General features: G+C 48.6%; 1 protein-coding gene and 1 long non-coding RNA gene across 2 annotated transcripts; one reads left to right on the forward strand and one right to left on the reverse strand.

Moving 5' to 3' along the window:
- Positions 1-1547: 1547 nt before the first annotated feature.
- LOC106694778 lies at positions 1548-13314 on the reverse strand. Its single transcript, XR_001345841.2, has 3 exons — positions 13195-13314; positions 4715-5023; positions 1548-1763 (listed from the first exon to the last, which is right to left on the reverse strand). It is a non-coding gene; the product is annotated as an uncharacterized LOC106694778 (long non-coding RNA).
- DAND5 (DAN domain BMP antagonist family member 5) lies at positions 9410-14048 on the forward strand. The gene is given in 3 exon segments (XM_006105039.3): positions 9410-11307; positions 11309-11366; positions 13150-14048. Coding segments are annotated over 3 exon segments (564 nt in total). The 5' UTR covers positions 9410-11047; the 3' UTR covers positions 13396-14048.
- The last annotated feature ends 4203 nt before the right edge of the window (positions 14049-18251 follow it).

Raw genomic sequence — 18251 nt, forward strand, 5'->3', positions numbered from 1 at the left:
AGAGGATTTCAGCCTTTAAAAGGAAGGAAATTTTGACATGCTACAATATGGATGAACCTGGAAGACCTTGTGCTAAGTGAAATAAGCCAGTCACAAAAGGACATGTGTTGTATTATTCCATTCATAGGAGGTCCCTAGAGGAGTTAGAGTTATCATGGATGCCAGGGGCTGGGGAGGAGGATGGGGAGTTAGTGTTTAATAGGGACAGAGTTTAGTTTGGGGAGATGACAAAGTTCTAGAGATGGATAATGGTGATGGTTGCAAAACATTGTGAATGAATGTGCTTAATGCCACTTAAAGATGGTTAAAATGGTAAATATATGTTATATATATTTTATTACCAAAAGGAAGAAAAGAAAGGAAGGAAGAATTGCAGTTTGCTCAGTGAGCCAGGAAGCCTGGACAAGAATATTTGTAGGTCACAGCAATACTGTATATATCCCAAGCTGGATTCCATCCTATGGATTCTCAGTCATTTCACCCCCATTTTAAAAAAATATATTTTATTGATTTTTTACAGAGAGAAAGGGAGAGGGATAGAGAGTTAGAAACATCAATGAGAGAGAAACATCGATCAGCTGCCTCCTGCACACTCCCTACTGGGTATGTGCCCGCAACCAAGGTACATACCCTTGACCGGAATCGAACCTGGGACCCTTGACTCCGCAGGCTGACGCTCTATCCACTGAGCCAAACTGGTTAGGGCTCACCCCCAGTAGAAGGGATACCTAAAAATGTTTCAGCCAACAGAATACTATACAGGAATGCAAGAGCAGAAATTACAACTGCTCACAGCAATGTAGCTGTCTCATAGACCTCATATGCAACAAAGGAGGCAGGACTAAATTCCTTTTCATTCTAGAAGTCAGGATCAGACACCTGTGGTGGGGATGAGGGGGCATCTAGGTGGTGGTCACATGGAGGGGGTTGATTTGAAACAGGTCATTGAGTTGGGCAACCTATTCTGTTTGCTTTTCTCTGTGGACTATATTCCATATTATTTCTTGATCTGGGCTACAGTGATACCTGAGTTATAATTATTCTTTAAGCTGTAAATAACTATATGTGTCGGTTTCCCACTTCCCTGTAGACTTATTATATTTCACAATTTAAAAATGAAAATGCAAGCAACAAAAAGGATTACAGCAAGTAGTCTTACTCCTACCTGCTCCCCATCTTCCCCTTCCCCATCTGAGCACTCCTCAACTTGTTTTAGTTTCTTATGTATCCTAGAGAGTTGTTGTATACATTATTTACAGTGTTAATTATTTCATAAGAACAGAAAAGTACAGTGACATGTCATTATCTCAGGTTTAATAAATACAGGGTGGTACAAAATACAGAAGTAGATTTACAGTTGTTTGTATGGAGAACAATACAAGAATCTATAATAATAAAAGCATAATATGCTAATTAGACCGGACCTCCTTCCGGACAAAGCTGGGGCTGCGAGGGAAGCCCGGGCCCTGGGTGCCAGAGGGAAGCTGGTGCTGGCAGCCGGGGGAAGGAAGCCCTACTCCACGAATTTTGTGCATCGGGCCTCTAGTTAATAAATAATAATGCAAGAGCCCTGGCCAGTGTTCTCAGTGGTTAGAGCGTCCGCCCGCACACCAAAGGGTTTGCGGGTTCAATTCCTGGTCAAAGGCAGGTACCTGGGTTGTGGTTGGCTCCCTGCCCTTGGTCAGGATGGGTTGATGTGTCTCACATTGGTCTCTGTCTCTCTGTTTTTCTCTGTCTTCCTCCCTCCCTGTCTTCCATTCTCTCTGAAAAGCAATGGAAAAATAAATTAATTGATTAATAATAATACAAGAAAAAACTCTCTTTTGTGTATTCACAACTGTAAACCTACTTTCATCCTACCCTGTATTTACACTTTGACTTGATTACTTTAGACCATTTTTTAAAAAAATTCTTTTTTATAAAACTTGACCCCTCCTATGAAAGCCTCCAATGACAGTAATACCTCCATCTACAAATGCCACCCATTTCCCTCGCCGCCCTTTTAAGGATTAACAATTATTTTGAAATTAGTTTACTCTTCCAGGACCAGCCTTTATGCATTCACTACTCATCTGGAGTCTGTGGAAACAATGTACAATCTATATTTTTAAACAGTGCACATAAATGGTATCCTGAAGGTATTAATTTGCAACTTTTCTCTCTTATACTTTCCAGATGTTTCCATGTGGATCCCTGTAGGTTTATTGTACATGTTATGTAGCTGTGTTTTTCACATTGTGAGTCATGGGGCCCACTATTGATTCAGGAAATCAACGAGGCAGGTTACAACCAGCACTTATTTATTTCTAAGTTTAAAATTAAGGGAAGAATAATTTATAAACATTTTTAATTAAAAAAATTTAATTGTGACAAAATACACATAAAACTTACCACTGTAACCACTTTTAAGCATATTACTCAGTGGCATTAAGCACATTCACATCATTGTGTAATCACCACCACTATCCATCTCCAGGACTTTGTCATCTTTTTTTTTTTAATTTAAATTCTTTATTGTTTAAAGTATTACATACTAGTATGTCTCCATTGACCTCTCCCCGGCCACTCCCACCTCCCAGCACATGCTCTCACCCCCCTACTATCTGTGTCCATTGGTTATGCTTGTATGCAAGCATACAAGTTGATCTCTTATCCTGCCCCCCCGCCAGCCCCCCCCTGCCCCCACCCCCACTTTCCTTCTGAGGTTTGATGGTCTGTTCAATGCTTCTGTGTCTCTGGATCTGTTTTTGTTTATCAGTTTATGTTGTTCATTATATTCTACAAATGAATGAGATTATGTGATATTTATCTTTCTCCGACTGGCTTATTTCGCTTAGCATAATGCTCTCCAGGTCCATCCATTCTGTTGCAAATGGTAAGAGTTCCTTCTTTTTTACAGCAGCGTAGTATTCCATTGTGTAGATGTACCACAGTTTTCTAATCCACTCATCTGCTGATGGGCACTTAGGCTGTTTCCAAATCTTAGCTATTGTAAATTGTGCTGCTATGGACAAAGGGGTGCATATATCCTTTCTGATTGGTGTTTCTGATTTCTTGGGGTATATTCCTAGAAGTGGGATTACTGGGTCAAATGGGAGTTCCATTTTTAGTTTTTTGAGGAAACTCCATACTGTTTTCCACAGTGGCTGCACCAGTCTGCATTCCCACCAGGACTTTGCCATCTTACAAAACAGAAACTCCAACCCCATTAAACACTAACTCCCCATTCTCCCTTTCCTTAGCCCCTGACACCCACTATTCTACTTCGGTCTCTATGAATTTAACTCCTCTAAGGACCTCATATAAGTGGAATCATACAATATTTGTTCATCTATGACTGGCTTATTTCACTTAGCATAATGTCCTCAAGTTTATCCACATTATAGTATGTTTCAGAATGTCCTTTCTTTTTAAGGCTGAATAATATTATATATATTTACTACATTTTGTTTATCCATTCATTCACTGATGTACATATGAGCTGCTTCTACTTTCTTTTATCGATTATGAATAATGCTGCTATGAACATGGGTGTACAGTGATTATTTAATGGAAAAATGGAATAAAAATATCAGATTGTATCACATGTAGTAAGGGTAAGTATTGTTTGGTAAAACTTTTATTTCTGTCATATATACATGGATGTATATATTAGTATTGTAGTTGCAATTACATGCTAACCTTCCCTAAATAACCGTTTTTAGTATGCTCATGAATTATGTGGATCAGGAATTTAGGCAGGGCACAGTGGGGATGGTTTATCTCTGCTCCTTGCTGTCTGTAGCCCCAGCTGGGAAGAATTCAAAGTTGAGTGTCTAGATGCCAGTCCTCCAGAATCATCAGAAGGAATCTTCGTTCATTCATGTCTCATGATTGATGCTGGCTGGAGCCTCAGCTGGGCTGTGAGCTGGAATATCTATACAGCGGTCTCTTCATATGGGCCAGTTTGAGCTTCCTCACAACATGGCAGCTGGGTCCCAAATGAACAAGGCTGAAAAGCAGGCATTTTGGAAGTCACATGACATCATTTTTGTTGTACTGTATTCTATTGGTCAAGCCAGTCACAAAGGTTGTCTCAGTTCAAGGGGAGGGGGTCAAAGACCATGTCAATCAAAGGATTGTCAAGGTCTCTTTGTCAAGACCTGTAAATAAAATGTATTTCTTACTGTGCTTAGTGGTGGGGGGGAAAAAGTTTGAAAAACAACAACAAACTCTGCTTGATATTGTCTGTGGTATGAATAAACTATAATTATTCATTCCATCAGGATGTTCTGATGGACATTTGTTTCCAAATTGTTTGTTTTGATTGCAGAAATGATGCTGCAGTGAGCTTGTATCATGGGGAAGTTTTCCTAGAGTTCTCAACAAATCTAAGTCTTTCCCCAGGGTTTCCTGAGGGACAGATGTGGTTGAGATCTGTGGTTGAGGTCCAGTGAATGAAGCAAATTGAGGGTGGAGGACAGGTAAGTGCATCAGGCAGGGGCCAGCCATGCAGGCATTAGAGGACATGATGAGGGTTTCTACTTTTATTCTAAGGACAATGGGGAGCCATGGGAGGGCTTTGAGAAGAGGAGTGATGGATGTGATTTGTGATTCTCCTCTGGTCGCTAAACTGAAAAGACATTGAGTGGGTCAACATGTAGGAACAGGAAGACCCATTAGGAAATAGAAGGGGCATGTCACCATGTGGTCCCTGAGACTGTGCATTAATTACCTTTGCTATTACCAGGCCTAGAATTTTCTCCCAGGATCTTTACTGATGGGCTTTTTCTTGTCATTCAGGTTTCACTGGGTGATCACGTCCTGTAATTTTTGGATCTTGGAAGATGCAGGAAATGAGGTAGAGATGGTCCCTCACCTCAAACAGCTCACAGACTTTGGGTGAGATACACACTAATTATAGTGGAGGTGAAAAAGGAAGAAAGTGCCTGGAATGGGGCCGATGGACAGTCAGGCGTGGCACTTCTGAACTGCAGATTCCTCCCAGGTCAGGAAATTTGGAATCATGTTGAGAAACATCAGCCTAGAGATTAAGAGAAGGCACTCTGAGGTCAAAACAGCCTGGAGTGAGTTTCAGCTGCTGGCCAGCACTGGGCACATAGTCAGTACCAAATGGTCATGGGAGAGGGGCTTCTGAGGGCAACCCTTAAATAGAGGTAAACTTCACACAACATAAAATTAATCATTTTAGCCTGGCCAATGTTGCTCAGTGGTTGAGCATCAACTCATGAATCAAGAGGTCACAGTTCGATTCACAGTCAGGGCACATGCCTGTTGGGGGCGAGAGAGAGAGTAACATCAATGATGAGAATCGTGCAGAAGGCAGCCGATCAATCATTCTCATCATTGATATTTCTCTCTCTCTCTCTCTCTCTCTCTCTCTCTCTCTCTCTCCCCCCCTTCCTCTCTGAAATCAATAAAAATATATTTAAAATTTAATCATTTTAAAGTGAAAACTTCAGTGCCATTTAGTACATTCACAATGTTGTGCCACCACCACTTCTATCTAATTCTGGAACATTTTCATCACCCAAAAAGGAAACTCCATACCCATTAGCAGTCACTCCAGTTCTCCCCTCCCTTTAGTCCTTGGCAACCACTAATCTACTTTCCATTTCTATGGAATTGCCTATTTTGGAAGTTTCATATAAATGGAGTCACACAATATGTGACTATTTGTGTCTAGATTCTTTTACTTAGCATGTTTTTGAGGTTCATCCATATGGTAACTAACATATATCAGTACTTGTTATGAACTGAGTTGTATCCCCTCAGAATTTATGTGTTAAGGTGCTAACCCTCAGTGTTAACCTCATTGTATGACCTTATTTAGAAATAGGGTCTTTAAAGAAGTAATTTAATTAAAATGAGGTCATTAGGGTGCAAAGATACAGAGCGAAGATGACCATCTACAAGCCAAGGAGAGAGGCCTCAGAAGAAACCAACCTTGCTGACACCTTGATCTTGCACTTCTAGCCTCCAGAGCCATGAGACAATCAATTTATGTTGGTAAAGCCCCCTAGGTACTTTATTATGGCAGCCCTAGCAAATTAATACAGTACTTCATTGGTTTTTATAGCTGAATGATTTTCCATTGTAGGGAATTGTTTTTCTTGTATCCAAAGATGGAAAAGAACCTAAATATCCGAGAATAGAGGACTTGTTAAAGAAATGACTGAATATCATAGGATGGAATACTATGCAGATGTTAAAAAAGAATAAGGGCACTCTTTACGTCCTGGTTCTTAAAGTGTGGTTCCCTGGCCAGTAGCATCGACATCACCTGGGAATTTGTTAGAAATGCAAGTTCTCAGGCTCCAACACCGAATCAGGTACTCTATGGGTGGGGCCCTCTGTGTGGGAGCCCTCCAGCTGACACTGATGCAGGCTCAAACCTGAGACCTATTGCTGTATATAACGATATAGTCCAGGGGTTCAAAGCAGCCCTGGGGTGCTTTTTAAAAACATTAGTGTATGGGGTCCATCCCCAAAGATTCCAGCATGATTGATCCAGAGCAGGGTCTGGACAACAATTTCCCACTTAAAAGTGACTTGAATGTGCAGCCAGGAATGTGAACCACTGATAGGGAGTAAGTGTGAAAAGCCAGGTGAAAAAGAGTCATGTTTCAAAATGTTGTTTGCAGGAATGTGATGGTTAAAATTTGGATAATGGAGAAATAAATTTCGGATATGTATATGCAGTAGAATATTCTTTATCAGTGAAAAGGGTGGAATACGAAATGGAGTACTGGTGAAAGTTAAAAGAATCTATATATTATGATGTCATGCATATTAAGTTTAAAACACACAAAACAATTTTATGTATCTTTTGTGAATGGATATATGTGTAGTAAAACTATGAATACAACCATGGGGATTACAGGAATTAGGCATAAGTATAGAGCAAGTTTCTTTCATATCTGTAATCTTTTATTTTATTAGTATGTTTTTATTGATTTTTTCTTCCAGCAAGAGAGGAAGGGAGAGGGGGAGAGAGAGAGAGAAACATTGATGTGAGAAAAACACTGATGTGAGCATGCCTCTCTATGCTCCTCGACCAGGGATCGAACCCAAAACTTGTATATGTGCCCTGACCTGGAATCAAACCAGCGATCTTTCAATGCAGGGGACGACACTCAACTAACCGAACCACACTGGCCAGGGCTCATATCTGTAATCTTTTCTTTCTTTTTAAAAAAAATATATTTTATTGATTTTTTACAGAGGAAGGGAGAGGGATAGAGAGTTAGAAACATCGATGAGAGACAAACATCGATCAGCTGCCTCCTGCACACCTCCTACTGGGGATGTGCCCGAAACCAAGGTACATGCCCTTGACCGGAATCGAACCTGGGACCTTTCAGTCCGCAGGCCGACGCTCTATCCACTGAGTCAAACCAGTCAGGGCTTTTCTTTCTTTTTTAAAAAAATATATTTTTGTTGATTTCAGAAAGGAAGGGAGTGGGAGAGATAGAAACATCAATGATGAGAGAGAATCATCAATTGGCTGCCTCCTGCATGCCCCCTAGCTGGGATTGAGCCTGCAACCTGGGCATGTGCCCTGACTGGGAATAGAACCCTCGACCTCCTGGTTCATAGTTGGATGCTCAAGCACTGAGCCACACCGCTGGGCTGGACTTTATTTTTTAATTGTGGTAATGATTACAGTGGGTTTTGTTATTTTATGTATATAAAAGTCCTTCCTTAGGATATGTTTTTCATTGATTCTAGAAAGAGGGAGGAAAAGAGAGAGAGAGAAACATTGATGTGAGAGAGAAACATCGATCAGTTACCTCCCATATGTGCCCCAATTGGGGATCAAACACGAAATCTAGGCCTGTGCCCTGACCAGGAATGGACCCTTCCATGCACCGGGAGACACTCCAAATAACTGAGCCGTACGGGCCAGGGCTGTTTGTTTTATTTTTGTCTATACTTATTTGAATGCCCACAATACTTCACTTAAAGAGCAAGAGGCAGCTCTGCCAGGTTGTTCAGTTGGTTAGCGTGTCCTCCCATATGTCAGGGTTGCGGGTTCGATATTCGGTTAGGACATATATAAGAAGCAACTAATGAGTGCATAAATAAGTGGAACAACAAATTTATGGTTTCCCCCCCCCCTCCCTCTCTAAAATCAATAACAAAAAAATTAATAACAATTTTTTAAAAAGAGCAAGGGGCAGAATAAAGGCATGAATTGCTTTCATTTGTCCTTTTCGCCCCTGCCCACCCTTTTTTTTTGTTAACCCTCACTGGAGGATATTTTTTCCGTTGCTTTTTAGAGACAATGGAAGAGGGAGGGAGGGAGGGAACACAGAGAGCAAGAACAGAGAAACATCGATGTGACCCATATCCTTGACTGGGAATCGAACTCAAGACCCTTTGGTGGATGGGCCAACGCTCTAACCACTGAGCAACCGGCTAGGGCATTTTTCTTTCTTTTTTAAGATTTTATATACGTGTGTGTGTGTGTGTGTGTATATATATATATGTTATATATATATATTTCAGAGAGGAATGGGGGGAGAGAGAGAAACATCAGTGATGAGAGATTCATTGATCAGTTGACTCCTGCATGCCCCCTACCAGGGATCAACCCAGCGGGAACCCCTAACCTGGGATCCCTTCTGGTTCATAGGTCCATGCTCAACCACTGAGCCACACTGGCTGGGCTTTCCCTTTTTCAGAGTTTCTTTTTGTTTCTTTTTTGTTGTTAATCCTCACCCGAGGATATTCTTCCATTGATTTTTAGGGAGAGTAGAAGAGAGGGAAAGACAGAGAGAAACCTTGATGTGAGAGAAACACATCGATTGGTTGCCTCCTGCACGCCAAAGTTTCTTTTAATGGTTAAAACAATATTTAAACTCTAAAGTGACGTTTCCCTCCTCAACCCCTCTTCTTATCCACTCATTTTCATGTCCTTCTCCAGCAGGGAAATCCTGCTGCTTTTTTTCAGTATTCAAATACAAGTAAACTGTAGCTGTAAAGTCTTATCACTCTCCCCCAAAAGGTCAGGGCACAACATATACCCTGTTCTGAAACATTTTTAACTTCATTTTTTGCGGGGATCTTTCCATGTTGAAACTATAAGAGCGTGCACAGCCCTGTACAGATGTGCAATATTTATGCCTGGTGGGTCAGGGGAACAGCGAGGAGGCCCGTGTGGATTGAGGGGGAGAGACGAGAGTGGGGAGGTTATGAGAGCAGACAGTGCGAGCCCTGGTGGGCTGCGTGAGAACTTTGGCCGTTACTCCGGGTGAGGTGGGGAGCCCTGGGGGGTCCTGAGCAGAAGAGGGACGTGCCTGGACTTAGGGCACCCTCTGGCAGCTGTGGTGGGGGTACAGGCTTTGGGGGTGGGACCTGGGGGACCAGGGTGAAGGGACCTACTGGGCCAGGTGAGAGATAATAGGGGCCGTGTCCAGGTGGGGGACCGAGGAGGGAGTGAGAAGTGGGTGGATTCTGGGTAGATTTTGAAGCGGACAGGACTTGCTGTCATATCATATTAGGGAGGGGTGGGGTCAGAGGAAGTAAGGGGTCAAGGATGCTCCAAAGTTTGGGGCCTTAGGTCCTAGCAGGATGGAGTTGGGTCTAGACGCAGCGGTCGCCAACCGGTGGTCCGCCGACCACTGGTGGTCCGTGAGGTCCGAAAGGTTGGCGGCCGCTGGTCTAGAGGACAGCAGTGGGATTGGTTGGGGAACTCTCCGGAGCTCGGATGTAGAGGGAGGCAAGTCCCAAGAGCCGGGCCCGCAGTCCCAATAGCTGCCGCCAGAGGGCGAGCCGGCCGCATCTCCTGCGCACACCTTGGGTCGCGGGAAGGACCCGCCCTGCTGCTTCCCACGGCCCCGCAGCCTGCAGAGCCTCACCTGGGTGCGAGATGGGGGCCGCAGAGGTGCCAGGGCCGGCCGGGACCTCCCGGAGCTCTCGGGCCCCCAAAGCCTGGGACTCCCATTCCTCTGTGCTTCAAGTACTCCAGCTTCCACTCCCCACCAGGCTGTTTGCTCTGCCTGTGACACTATCTCAGGGCTCTGCAAAAATGTCACCTCTTCAAGAAGGCCTTCCCTGACCACCCTGGGGGCAGAAGCCCCTCTCCCTTCAAGGGACAGTCCTTTTAATTTAAAAACATTATATATATATAGTTTGAGAGAGAGGAAGGGAGAGGGAGAGACAGAAACATCAATGATGAGAGAAAATCATGGATAGGCTGCCTCTGGGCATGTGCCCTGACCGGGAATTGAACCTTGACCTCCTAGTTTGTAGGTCCATGCTCAACCACTGAGCAACACCGGCTGGGCAAGGCACATCCCTTTTTAATATCTTCTTAATATTTAAGACTCTGAAATAATCTTATTTATCTTGTATTGTCTGTTTTCTGCATTACAACGTAAGGCAGGGAGGACCCATTTCTGTTTTGTCCACCTGTATCCCCAGGGCTCAGAATTATGCGTGGCCTCTAACAGGTGCTAAAGGAAAACCAACAGCAATAATGTTAATCATAGCTTACTCATGGTGGTACTGTGTAGCAGCTTCTAGTTTAAACTCCTTACATAAATTATCTCCTTCAGTCCTCAGAACAGCCCTACCAGGTAGGGGTGGTTATTGTCTCCATACTTCAGAGGAGGAAGCTGAGGCCCAGAGTGGTTAAGGGACTTGGCCAAGGTTGCACAGCTAGGAAGTTGCAATGCGGTGATTGAAACCTGAGTAGCTTAACTGCAAAGTCTGGTTTTGCTAAATGGATGAATGGGGCCTGAAACCAGGTCCAGAGCCCTCAGGAACTCTGGCATTGTGCCCCAAGCCCCGTTAGACTTGCCTTTCCTCCTTCCCCAGCCCACATGCCAGCAGTCCCAGCCCCCACGTCCCCTGCCATGCTGGGGGGAGGGGTGGGAACCTAGCAGGTCTGGGTTTACTCTGGAGTTTGCAGAGGCACCTCCCAGGCTGCCCAGGTGGGGGGCGGGCCATTAAAAGTGGGTCTGGTGGGTACAGACTTCACTCGCCAGACAGCAGGGTCAACTGCCCAGGACCCTGAGCCCAGTCCCAGACAGACAGACAGATGCTCCTCAGCCAGCTGACCACAGTTCTGAGCCTGCTCAGTGGAGCCTGCCTACCCACAGGCTTGGGGAGGCCTGGACCCCAGGGTTCCCCACCCCAGCCCGGGGCTGCCACAAATCAGACCCGATCTCTGGGCCAAGGGGCCCAGGCCTCCCCAGTGCCATCTTCTGCCCTCAGCAGCTGGAAGGCCTTCTTGGACCTGCAGAAAACCAGGCGTATGGGGATAGGTGGGCTGCAGCATGAGCAGGAGGCGGCCACCACCCCCACTGGACCCACAGGAAGTAGCCCAGGATACGTGTAAGGCTGTGCCCTTCACTCAGGTGAGTATGTGGTGGGAGAAGGAGAGGGCTGAGTCTCAGCGTTGACAACATGACTGTGGTGCCAGATTTGGAATCGAGCTCTGTACCCTTTACCTGTCTCTGATCGTCAGTTCCCTCCCTTATGAAATGGGGGTTGCCCCTCTGCCAGCTTCTGGAATCACCACCCTGTCCCCCAAGTCTATTTTTCCATTTAATGGCAGAGGCACCTGTGAGCTTCTGAGTCAGATTATGTCCCTTCTACACTCAGAACCTTCTATGGCTCCCACCTCACCCAGAGCAAAAGCCCAAAATTTCCCCACAGCCCCCAAGGCCCTGCTCCGTTTGCCTGTCCTCTCTCTGCTCTCACCTCCTCCCATTCCCCCCTGCCCACTTTATTCCTGCCACACCTGCCTCCTTTTCCACGGACTCACCAACAATATATACCACTGGCTGTTCCTTTGCCTCTAGCACCTCCCCCCATCCTGACATTCTGTGGCTCCTTCTTTCACCTCCTTCAGGTTTTTACTCAAACATTTAAAAATGCAGCAGCCAGGCTGGTGTGGCGTAGTGGTTGAGCATCAACCTATGAACCAGGAAGTCACGGTTCGATTCCCAGGCAGGGAACATGCCTGGTTGCGGGCTTGATCCCCGGTAGGGGGTGCAGGAGGCAGCCAATCAATGATTCTCTCTCATCATTGATGTTTCTATCTCTCCCTTTCTCTCTGAAATCAATAAAAAAAATATTTTTTAAAAATGCAGTACCTCCCACCCCACTTTCCTCTTTTCCGCTTTATTTCTCGCTGTAGTACACATCATCCCCTAAAAAGTGAAATTGGTTTTGTAATTGCATTTATTATCTGTCTTCCTCAGTAGAATGTCTGTTCCACCAGGGCAGGAATTTTTATGCCTTATTCACTCTGTATTCCCATCCCTAAGCTCTAGAGCAGAGCCAGGCACACAGCAGTAGCTCAGTGCTTGTTAAATGATGAACAATAGTCGTACCTGCCTGCTGAGCACTTTGGGGCAGCCTGAATGAGAGGGGTGTGGGCAGCACTCACCGTGCATTCAGTTGGTGCTCCATAATGGCTGTAGGCATTCATGCCCTGTGTTGTTTATGGCCCAGGCTCTGAAGCCAGGTGTACCAAGTTCTGCCTTAACTGCTGATTCCTTTGTAACTCCAAGCAAGAGGGTGGGGTCACTGGGGCAGAGGGGGAAGGTGGGGAGATGAAGTTGTGGGGAGAGGGACAGAGGCAGGAGTGCAGGGTTTAAACAGAGAAGGGCCATGAACAGGGGGTGAATTGATAGATCCACTTAGTTGGAGGGGATCAGAGGAGGAACTAACATTTATTGAACTGTGTGCCAGGTTATAGGCTAAAGCAGTGGTCGGCAAACTCATTAGTCAACAGAGCCAACTATCAACAGTACAACGATTGAAATTTCTTTTGAGAGCCAAATTTTTTAAACTTAAACTATATAGGGAGGTACATTGTTATTAACTTAAATTAGGGTACTCCTAAGGCTTAGGAAGAGCCACACTCAAGGGGCCAAAGAGCCGCATGTGGCTCGCGAGCCGCAGTTTGCCGACCACGGGCCTAGAGTAGTTTCTTTTTTTCCTGGTTGAACTTGGATGATTTCATAGGTGAAGAAGCTGAGGCCCAGAGAGGTTGAGTAACTTACCTCAAGTCACACAGCAATGGCAGAGTCAGGATTTGAGCCCAGGCACATGCCTCTCAAGGTGGGGTGGAAGTGGACTGGGGGTTATTCTCATTACTCTGGCCTCCTGTCTCCCTGTCTCTGGCCCCAGGTGCTCTCCCAGCCGGGATGCATGGCTAAGCGCCTCCGTAATCACCTCTGCTTTGGCCACTGCTCCTCGCTCTACGTCCCTGGTGTGGACCTCGCCCCGTTCGTCCTCTGCAACAGCTGTGTGCCCGCTCGAAGGCACTGGACACCCGTGTTCCTGTGGTGCCGGGTGGGCAGCCCAGCCTCTCGTCGGCGGGTGAAGACATACACAGTGCTGGTCGAGAGGTGTCAGTGTAGCCTGAAGGCCTGAGCTGAGCATCACGGACTGACACAGACGCACGCACCTCGGAGAGATGTGGGAGTCGGAAGGACACTGACCTGGAGAATGTCCACGGGTCAGAGACCAGGGATGCAGGGGAAGCCAGATGGTCCTCCCGAGTCCTCACCCTTCTCCCGTGAATGCCAGACAGCCCCGTAGCGGCGGACCACTCACAGTCACAGCACACGCTACTGAGCACTCACTGTCGGCCAGGCCCAGCTCTAAGCATTTGCCAGGTACTTACTTGAGTCACCCTCAGAGCTGCCCAATAGCATAGAGGCATCACCCCATTTTACAGGGAAGGAAACTGAGGCCCCAAGAGGCAAAGGCACTTGCTCAGGGTCACACAACATGACATGGCAGAGCCAGCATTTGAACCCCAGACTGGACCTCCTCTCACAGAATAAGTCAAAGACACACCCCCAAATGCAGGGAGAACGGATGACCCCACCCAGGAGACACAGTGATGACCCTGTCCTAGGGACCCCAAGAAACCCTGGCAGGAAAGCAGAGGTAGCTACGGGGGGACACCTGGGTTCCCCAAGTCAGAGGCAGAACCCACAAGCTCCAGCTGCCCCTCCCAATCTCCACCAGCCCCACGCTCAGTGTGGCATCTACAGGACCATAAAGGTTGATGGAGCCCAGTGTGTGTATATGTGTGTATTTGTTCCTCCAACCGGAGTTCCCTGGAAGTGGGTGGCCCTGTGGAATGTGGGCATGAGGGGTGCTCCCTCCTCAGTTGGGCACAGGGTCTGCAGCGGATGAGGGCGGCCGGGCTTTGGGCGTCTGGAACCAGGGCCCTAGCAGATGGGCCCGTCTGGCACAGACGCAGGGACATGTGGTGCTGTCAGGGTTGCCTCCAAATGCTCCCCGGAGCGCAGGGCGGTGGGGGGGTCAACCGGGGCCCCCCTCAGCCCTCTTCCTGCCTCAGGAAGGAAGGCCCCAGGTGAGGGGAGCAGGAGGAGGGGACCCGAGGAAACAGATGGGCCAGTGGGGCGTGGGAGCCCATGACCTCTGACCCCACAGGCCAGCACAGAGGGGTGGGAACAGGCCAGGCAGGCAGCTCCCAAGGCCCTGCTCCAAGGGCCCGAGATGGGGGAGGGTCATGAGTGGCCCATGGGGGAGGGGTGTGCTCTCCCGCCTCCCTCCAGGGTTCTGTGCCAAACCTCAGGCAGCGTCCGAGTGGGTAGCTCAGCCTTGGCACCATGGACACCCCTCTGGCAGGCATATGAGGCGCCTGCTTCCACCCCCTTTCAGCTGTGCTCACCTCCTGCCAGCCGGGGAGCCAGCTGGGAACCTTGGTGCCAGGGGGGCCCCAGTATCCCTGCCCCCTCCTGGGCAGTGCCAAACGGCCCCCACCCCCATCCCCAGGACCATTAATGGGTGGGTAATGAGTGCTGGGGGAGCGGGGGAGGGGCGGGGATGCAGGTGCCACAGGCGCTGGCACAGGGGCTGCTAATCAGGTTTGCCAACGCCATCTGTCACCGCGCGAGCATCTGGGGCTCAAGGTGACCCTGTCACCCTCAGTTACAATTATGAGTTTGGCATCTGTATTAAAGCCCGCCAGCCGGCCAGGAGGCGGGGGATGGGGTGGGCATGGGGGTGCACAGTGAGCCCTGTCCCGGGGGTCCTGTTCCCAGGGGCTGTGTGGCTGCCAAGGCATGGAGCTTCTCTCTGCTTAGGGGAGTTGTGTGTGTGTGTGTGTGTGTGTGTGTGTGTGTACATGCGCACCAGCCTGCACAATTCTTTGAGCATGTCTGAGTAGGATTGGGAGTCTGGGTTTTGTGCATTTCTGGGTGTGGTGGCTATGCGTCTGAGTTTGGTGGGATGGCTGGCGATGGGGGGCAGCTCTGAGATCGTGTGGGTACACAGATGAGTGTGTGTCCATGTGCTGGGAGAGGAGTGAATGGTGGGTTCAGGTGTCTTCAGGTGATGGTGTGTGTCAGGGTGTATGTGTGATGTTGTGTGTGTGCATCTGAGTGTGTGGTGCTGTACATCTGATGGTCACAGACTGGCTATATGTTTGGGCATGTGGCCTGTGTGTAAGATTCTGTTGAAGTATGCGTGTGCATGTGGCTTGTGAGGGCAGCAGCTGGCAGAGGCTCTGTGTGGTCACTGCAGGGCCTCTCTCCTGCCACTGTAACCTGTTCCTGTCCTCACCAACCCCTGCTGCTCCGCTCTAATCTGGGGGCTCAGGGAAGGCAGGGGATGGCTCGAAGGAGGGCTCTAGGCTCCGGTTGTTGTATCTGGATTCAGGGCTCTTGGATTCTAGATTCTGAGGACAGGATCTCTACCTTTGGATTTTGGATTCTGGGCATTTGGACCTGGATTTTAGATTCTGGGTCCCCAGTTCTTGGTACCTGAGAATTTAGATTCAGATTCTGGATTCTGGGATCTGGATTCCAGGCTCTGAATTCTGGTTTTGGGTTCTGGCTTCCAGACCTTGGCTTCCTGTCTCTAGGCTCTGGGTGCTGAGCCTGGGCCTGTCTCTCTGCCCTTCTATAACATTAGGCCACTGGGCTGTCTGCCATCCCCCCACACCCTCACGCAATGGATGCAGAGACCACACATGGCCACCAGGGGACACCCTTGGTTCAGATTTGGGCCCAGATGACCCAGACATGAAGGAGTTGGGGACTGCCCTGGCCTGGCTGGACTCAACCCTTTGAGGGGAAGGAGAGGGGCTTCACCTCCCTTCCTTCCCCTTCCCGCCTGGACTGGTGACCGATGTCTGTCAAACATGGAGAACCGGACCCAGCATCCTTCCAGACCCCCCAGTCTGGGCTGGGGGCCAGGAGGCCAAGTCTCTGGGTCAAATGCAGGGACATTGCGGGTGTGAGAGGGCACCGTGTGCCTGGTTAGCCACACATGGCAGTGTTCTGTGGCATGTGAGACTGTGTGCTGTGTGGCCATGTGTGATTGGGACCAGGTGTCTGGCAGAGTCCGCATGAGACAGTGCTTCTATGGGCCGTACCTCTAGCTTTGTCACTCTGGTGTGGGGTAGGAGTCCCTGTCGTATGGGTGTGTCTGACGGACCCTAACTGTGTCCCTGGGCGTCTGTGGGTGTATCTGCTGTGCCACTGGGTCCGTGAGAGCGCCTCGGAGTGTCTGGGGCAGTGTCCCCAAGACCAGGTCCTTGTGTGGATGGTGTCTTGTCAGTGGTGGGTGAGGTGTGCCGGACAGAGGGGTGCCTTCCAAGAGTGTCCAATTGGAGGAGGCACGTTGTCCAAAGGGGAGTGGAGGAAGGACCCCCGGAGCGCTGGTTCCATTTTCGTCCTGGTGTCTCTGACCCTCCATCTTGCTGGGTCTCTATTGCTGGGTCTCCTCCCGTCTCAGTATCTCTGACTTTGTCTGGGAGTCCTGGTCCTCTGCCTAGTCCTGTTACCAGGCGTAGCGCAAGGCACAGTGGGCTCCGTGGTTATTGGTTGGCTCCCACCCCAGACCTTCGTCTTCCATCTCAGTTCCCCGCCCTGCCTCTCATAGGTTCTGTCCCTCTGCCCCGCTGTGGGTCCTTCCTCATTGGTGCATTTCTCTCCATCTCCCAGGTCTCTTCCATCTCTTTGTCTCTCTCTGTCTCTGTCTCTCCCCCTTGGTTCCTAAGTGTCTTTCTTTCCCCATCTACAGCTCTGTCTGTGTCTCTCCATCTTTGTCTCTCCCCATCTCTGTCTCTCCCTTCCTCTATGGCGGCGGATGGGTCCGGGTGGGTCCAGGACAGTCAGGCCAGGGCGCTGGGCGCCGGGGCGAACAATACCCCATTCACGCGGCCCTCCGGTGCCATGGCAACGCGCCCGCCCCGCCCTCCCCGCCCCGGCCACGCGTGCCAAGAGGATGCCATGGTTACGTCAGGCGCGTGCCCGCCTCCCCGCGCGCTCTTGGAGGGCCCAGGCCGGCAGGGGGCGCCCAGCTGCAGCCTCTGCCTTGAGTCAGGAGGGGCATCTTCCTTCAAGGGGCTTTCAGCCACGCAGTGCCTCAGTTTCCCTTTCTGTAACCCGTCAGGCATGGGCGGAATGAGATCGTAGCGTGTGTACATGTGTGTGATGGTGGGTGAAGGTGCTCTTTAGGGTGGTTATGTGTGAGTACATTTGAGAGGCAGTGGGATTGTGTGCCAAGTTGTGGGTCAGTGTTTGCATACGTGTGTGGGTGCTTTATGAAAAGTAGTTGGTTCTAGTTTGGGGGTGACTGTATGTCCGTGTGTTTAGAAATGTGTGTGTAGCCTTAACCGGTTTGGCTCAGTGGATAGAGCATCGTCCTGTGGACTGAAGGGTCCCAGGTTCGATTCCGGTCAAGGGCATGTACCTTGGTTGCGGGCACATCCCCAGTAGGAGGTGTGCAGGAGGCAGCTGATCAATGTTTCTCTCTTGTCGATGTTTCTAACTCTCTATCCCTCTCCCTTCCTCTCTGTAAAAAAATCAATAAAATATATTTTAAAAAAAGAAATGTGTGTGTATATGTGGTTGTATGCTTGTGAGTTCATGTGACTGTGTGTCTGTGTTTGCATGGCTGAGGGGAGGGAGGGAGAGAGAGAGAGAGAGAGAGAGAGAGAGAGAGAGAGAGAGGTGATGGGTGTCTGTGGTTTGGGTGTGATTATATGTTTGTGATTTTGAGTTCATTGGATTGTGTACATGTGTTTGCATGCCTGGTGTGTGTGTGTGTGTGTGTGTGTGTGTGTGTGTGTGTGTGAGATGGTGGATGGCTGTGTTTTGAGGTGTAATTCTGAGTTTTTGTAACTGTCATTTTTGTGTCTGGGGGGGGGTCTGTGTTCACAAACTCGTGTGTGCTTATGTGTGGGGCTAGGAGTGGGTTCTGAGGACTGCTGGGGCCTGGCTGAGCCCTCCCACACTTGGCAC

The sequence above is a fragment of the Myotis lucifugus genome, unplaced genomic scaffold (genome assembly GCF_000147115.1).
Source record: "Myotis lucifugus unplaced genomic scaffold, Myoluc2.0 scaffold_629, whole genome shotgun sequence".
In the NCBI taxonomy this organism is placed as follows: Eukaryota; Metazoa; Chordata; class Mammalia; order Chiroptera; family Vespertilionidae; genus Myotis; species Myotis lucifugus.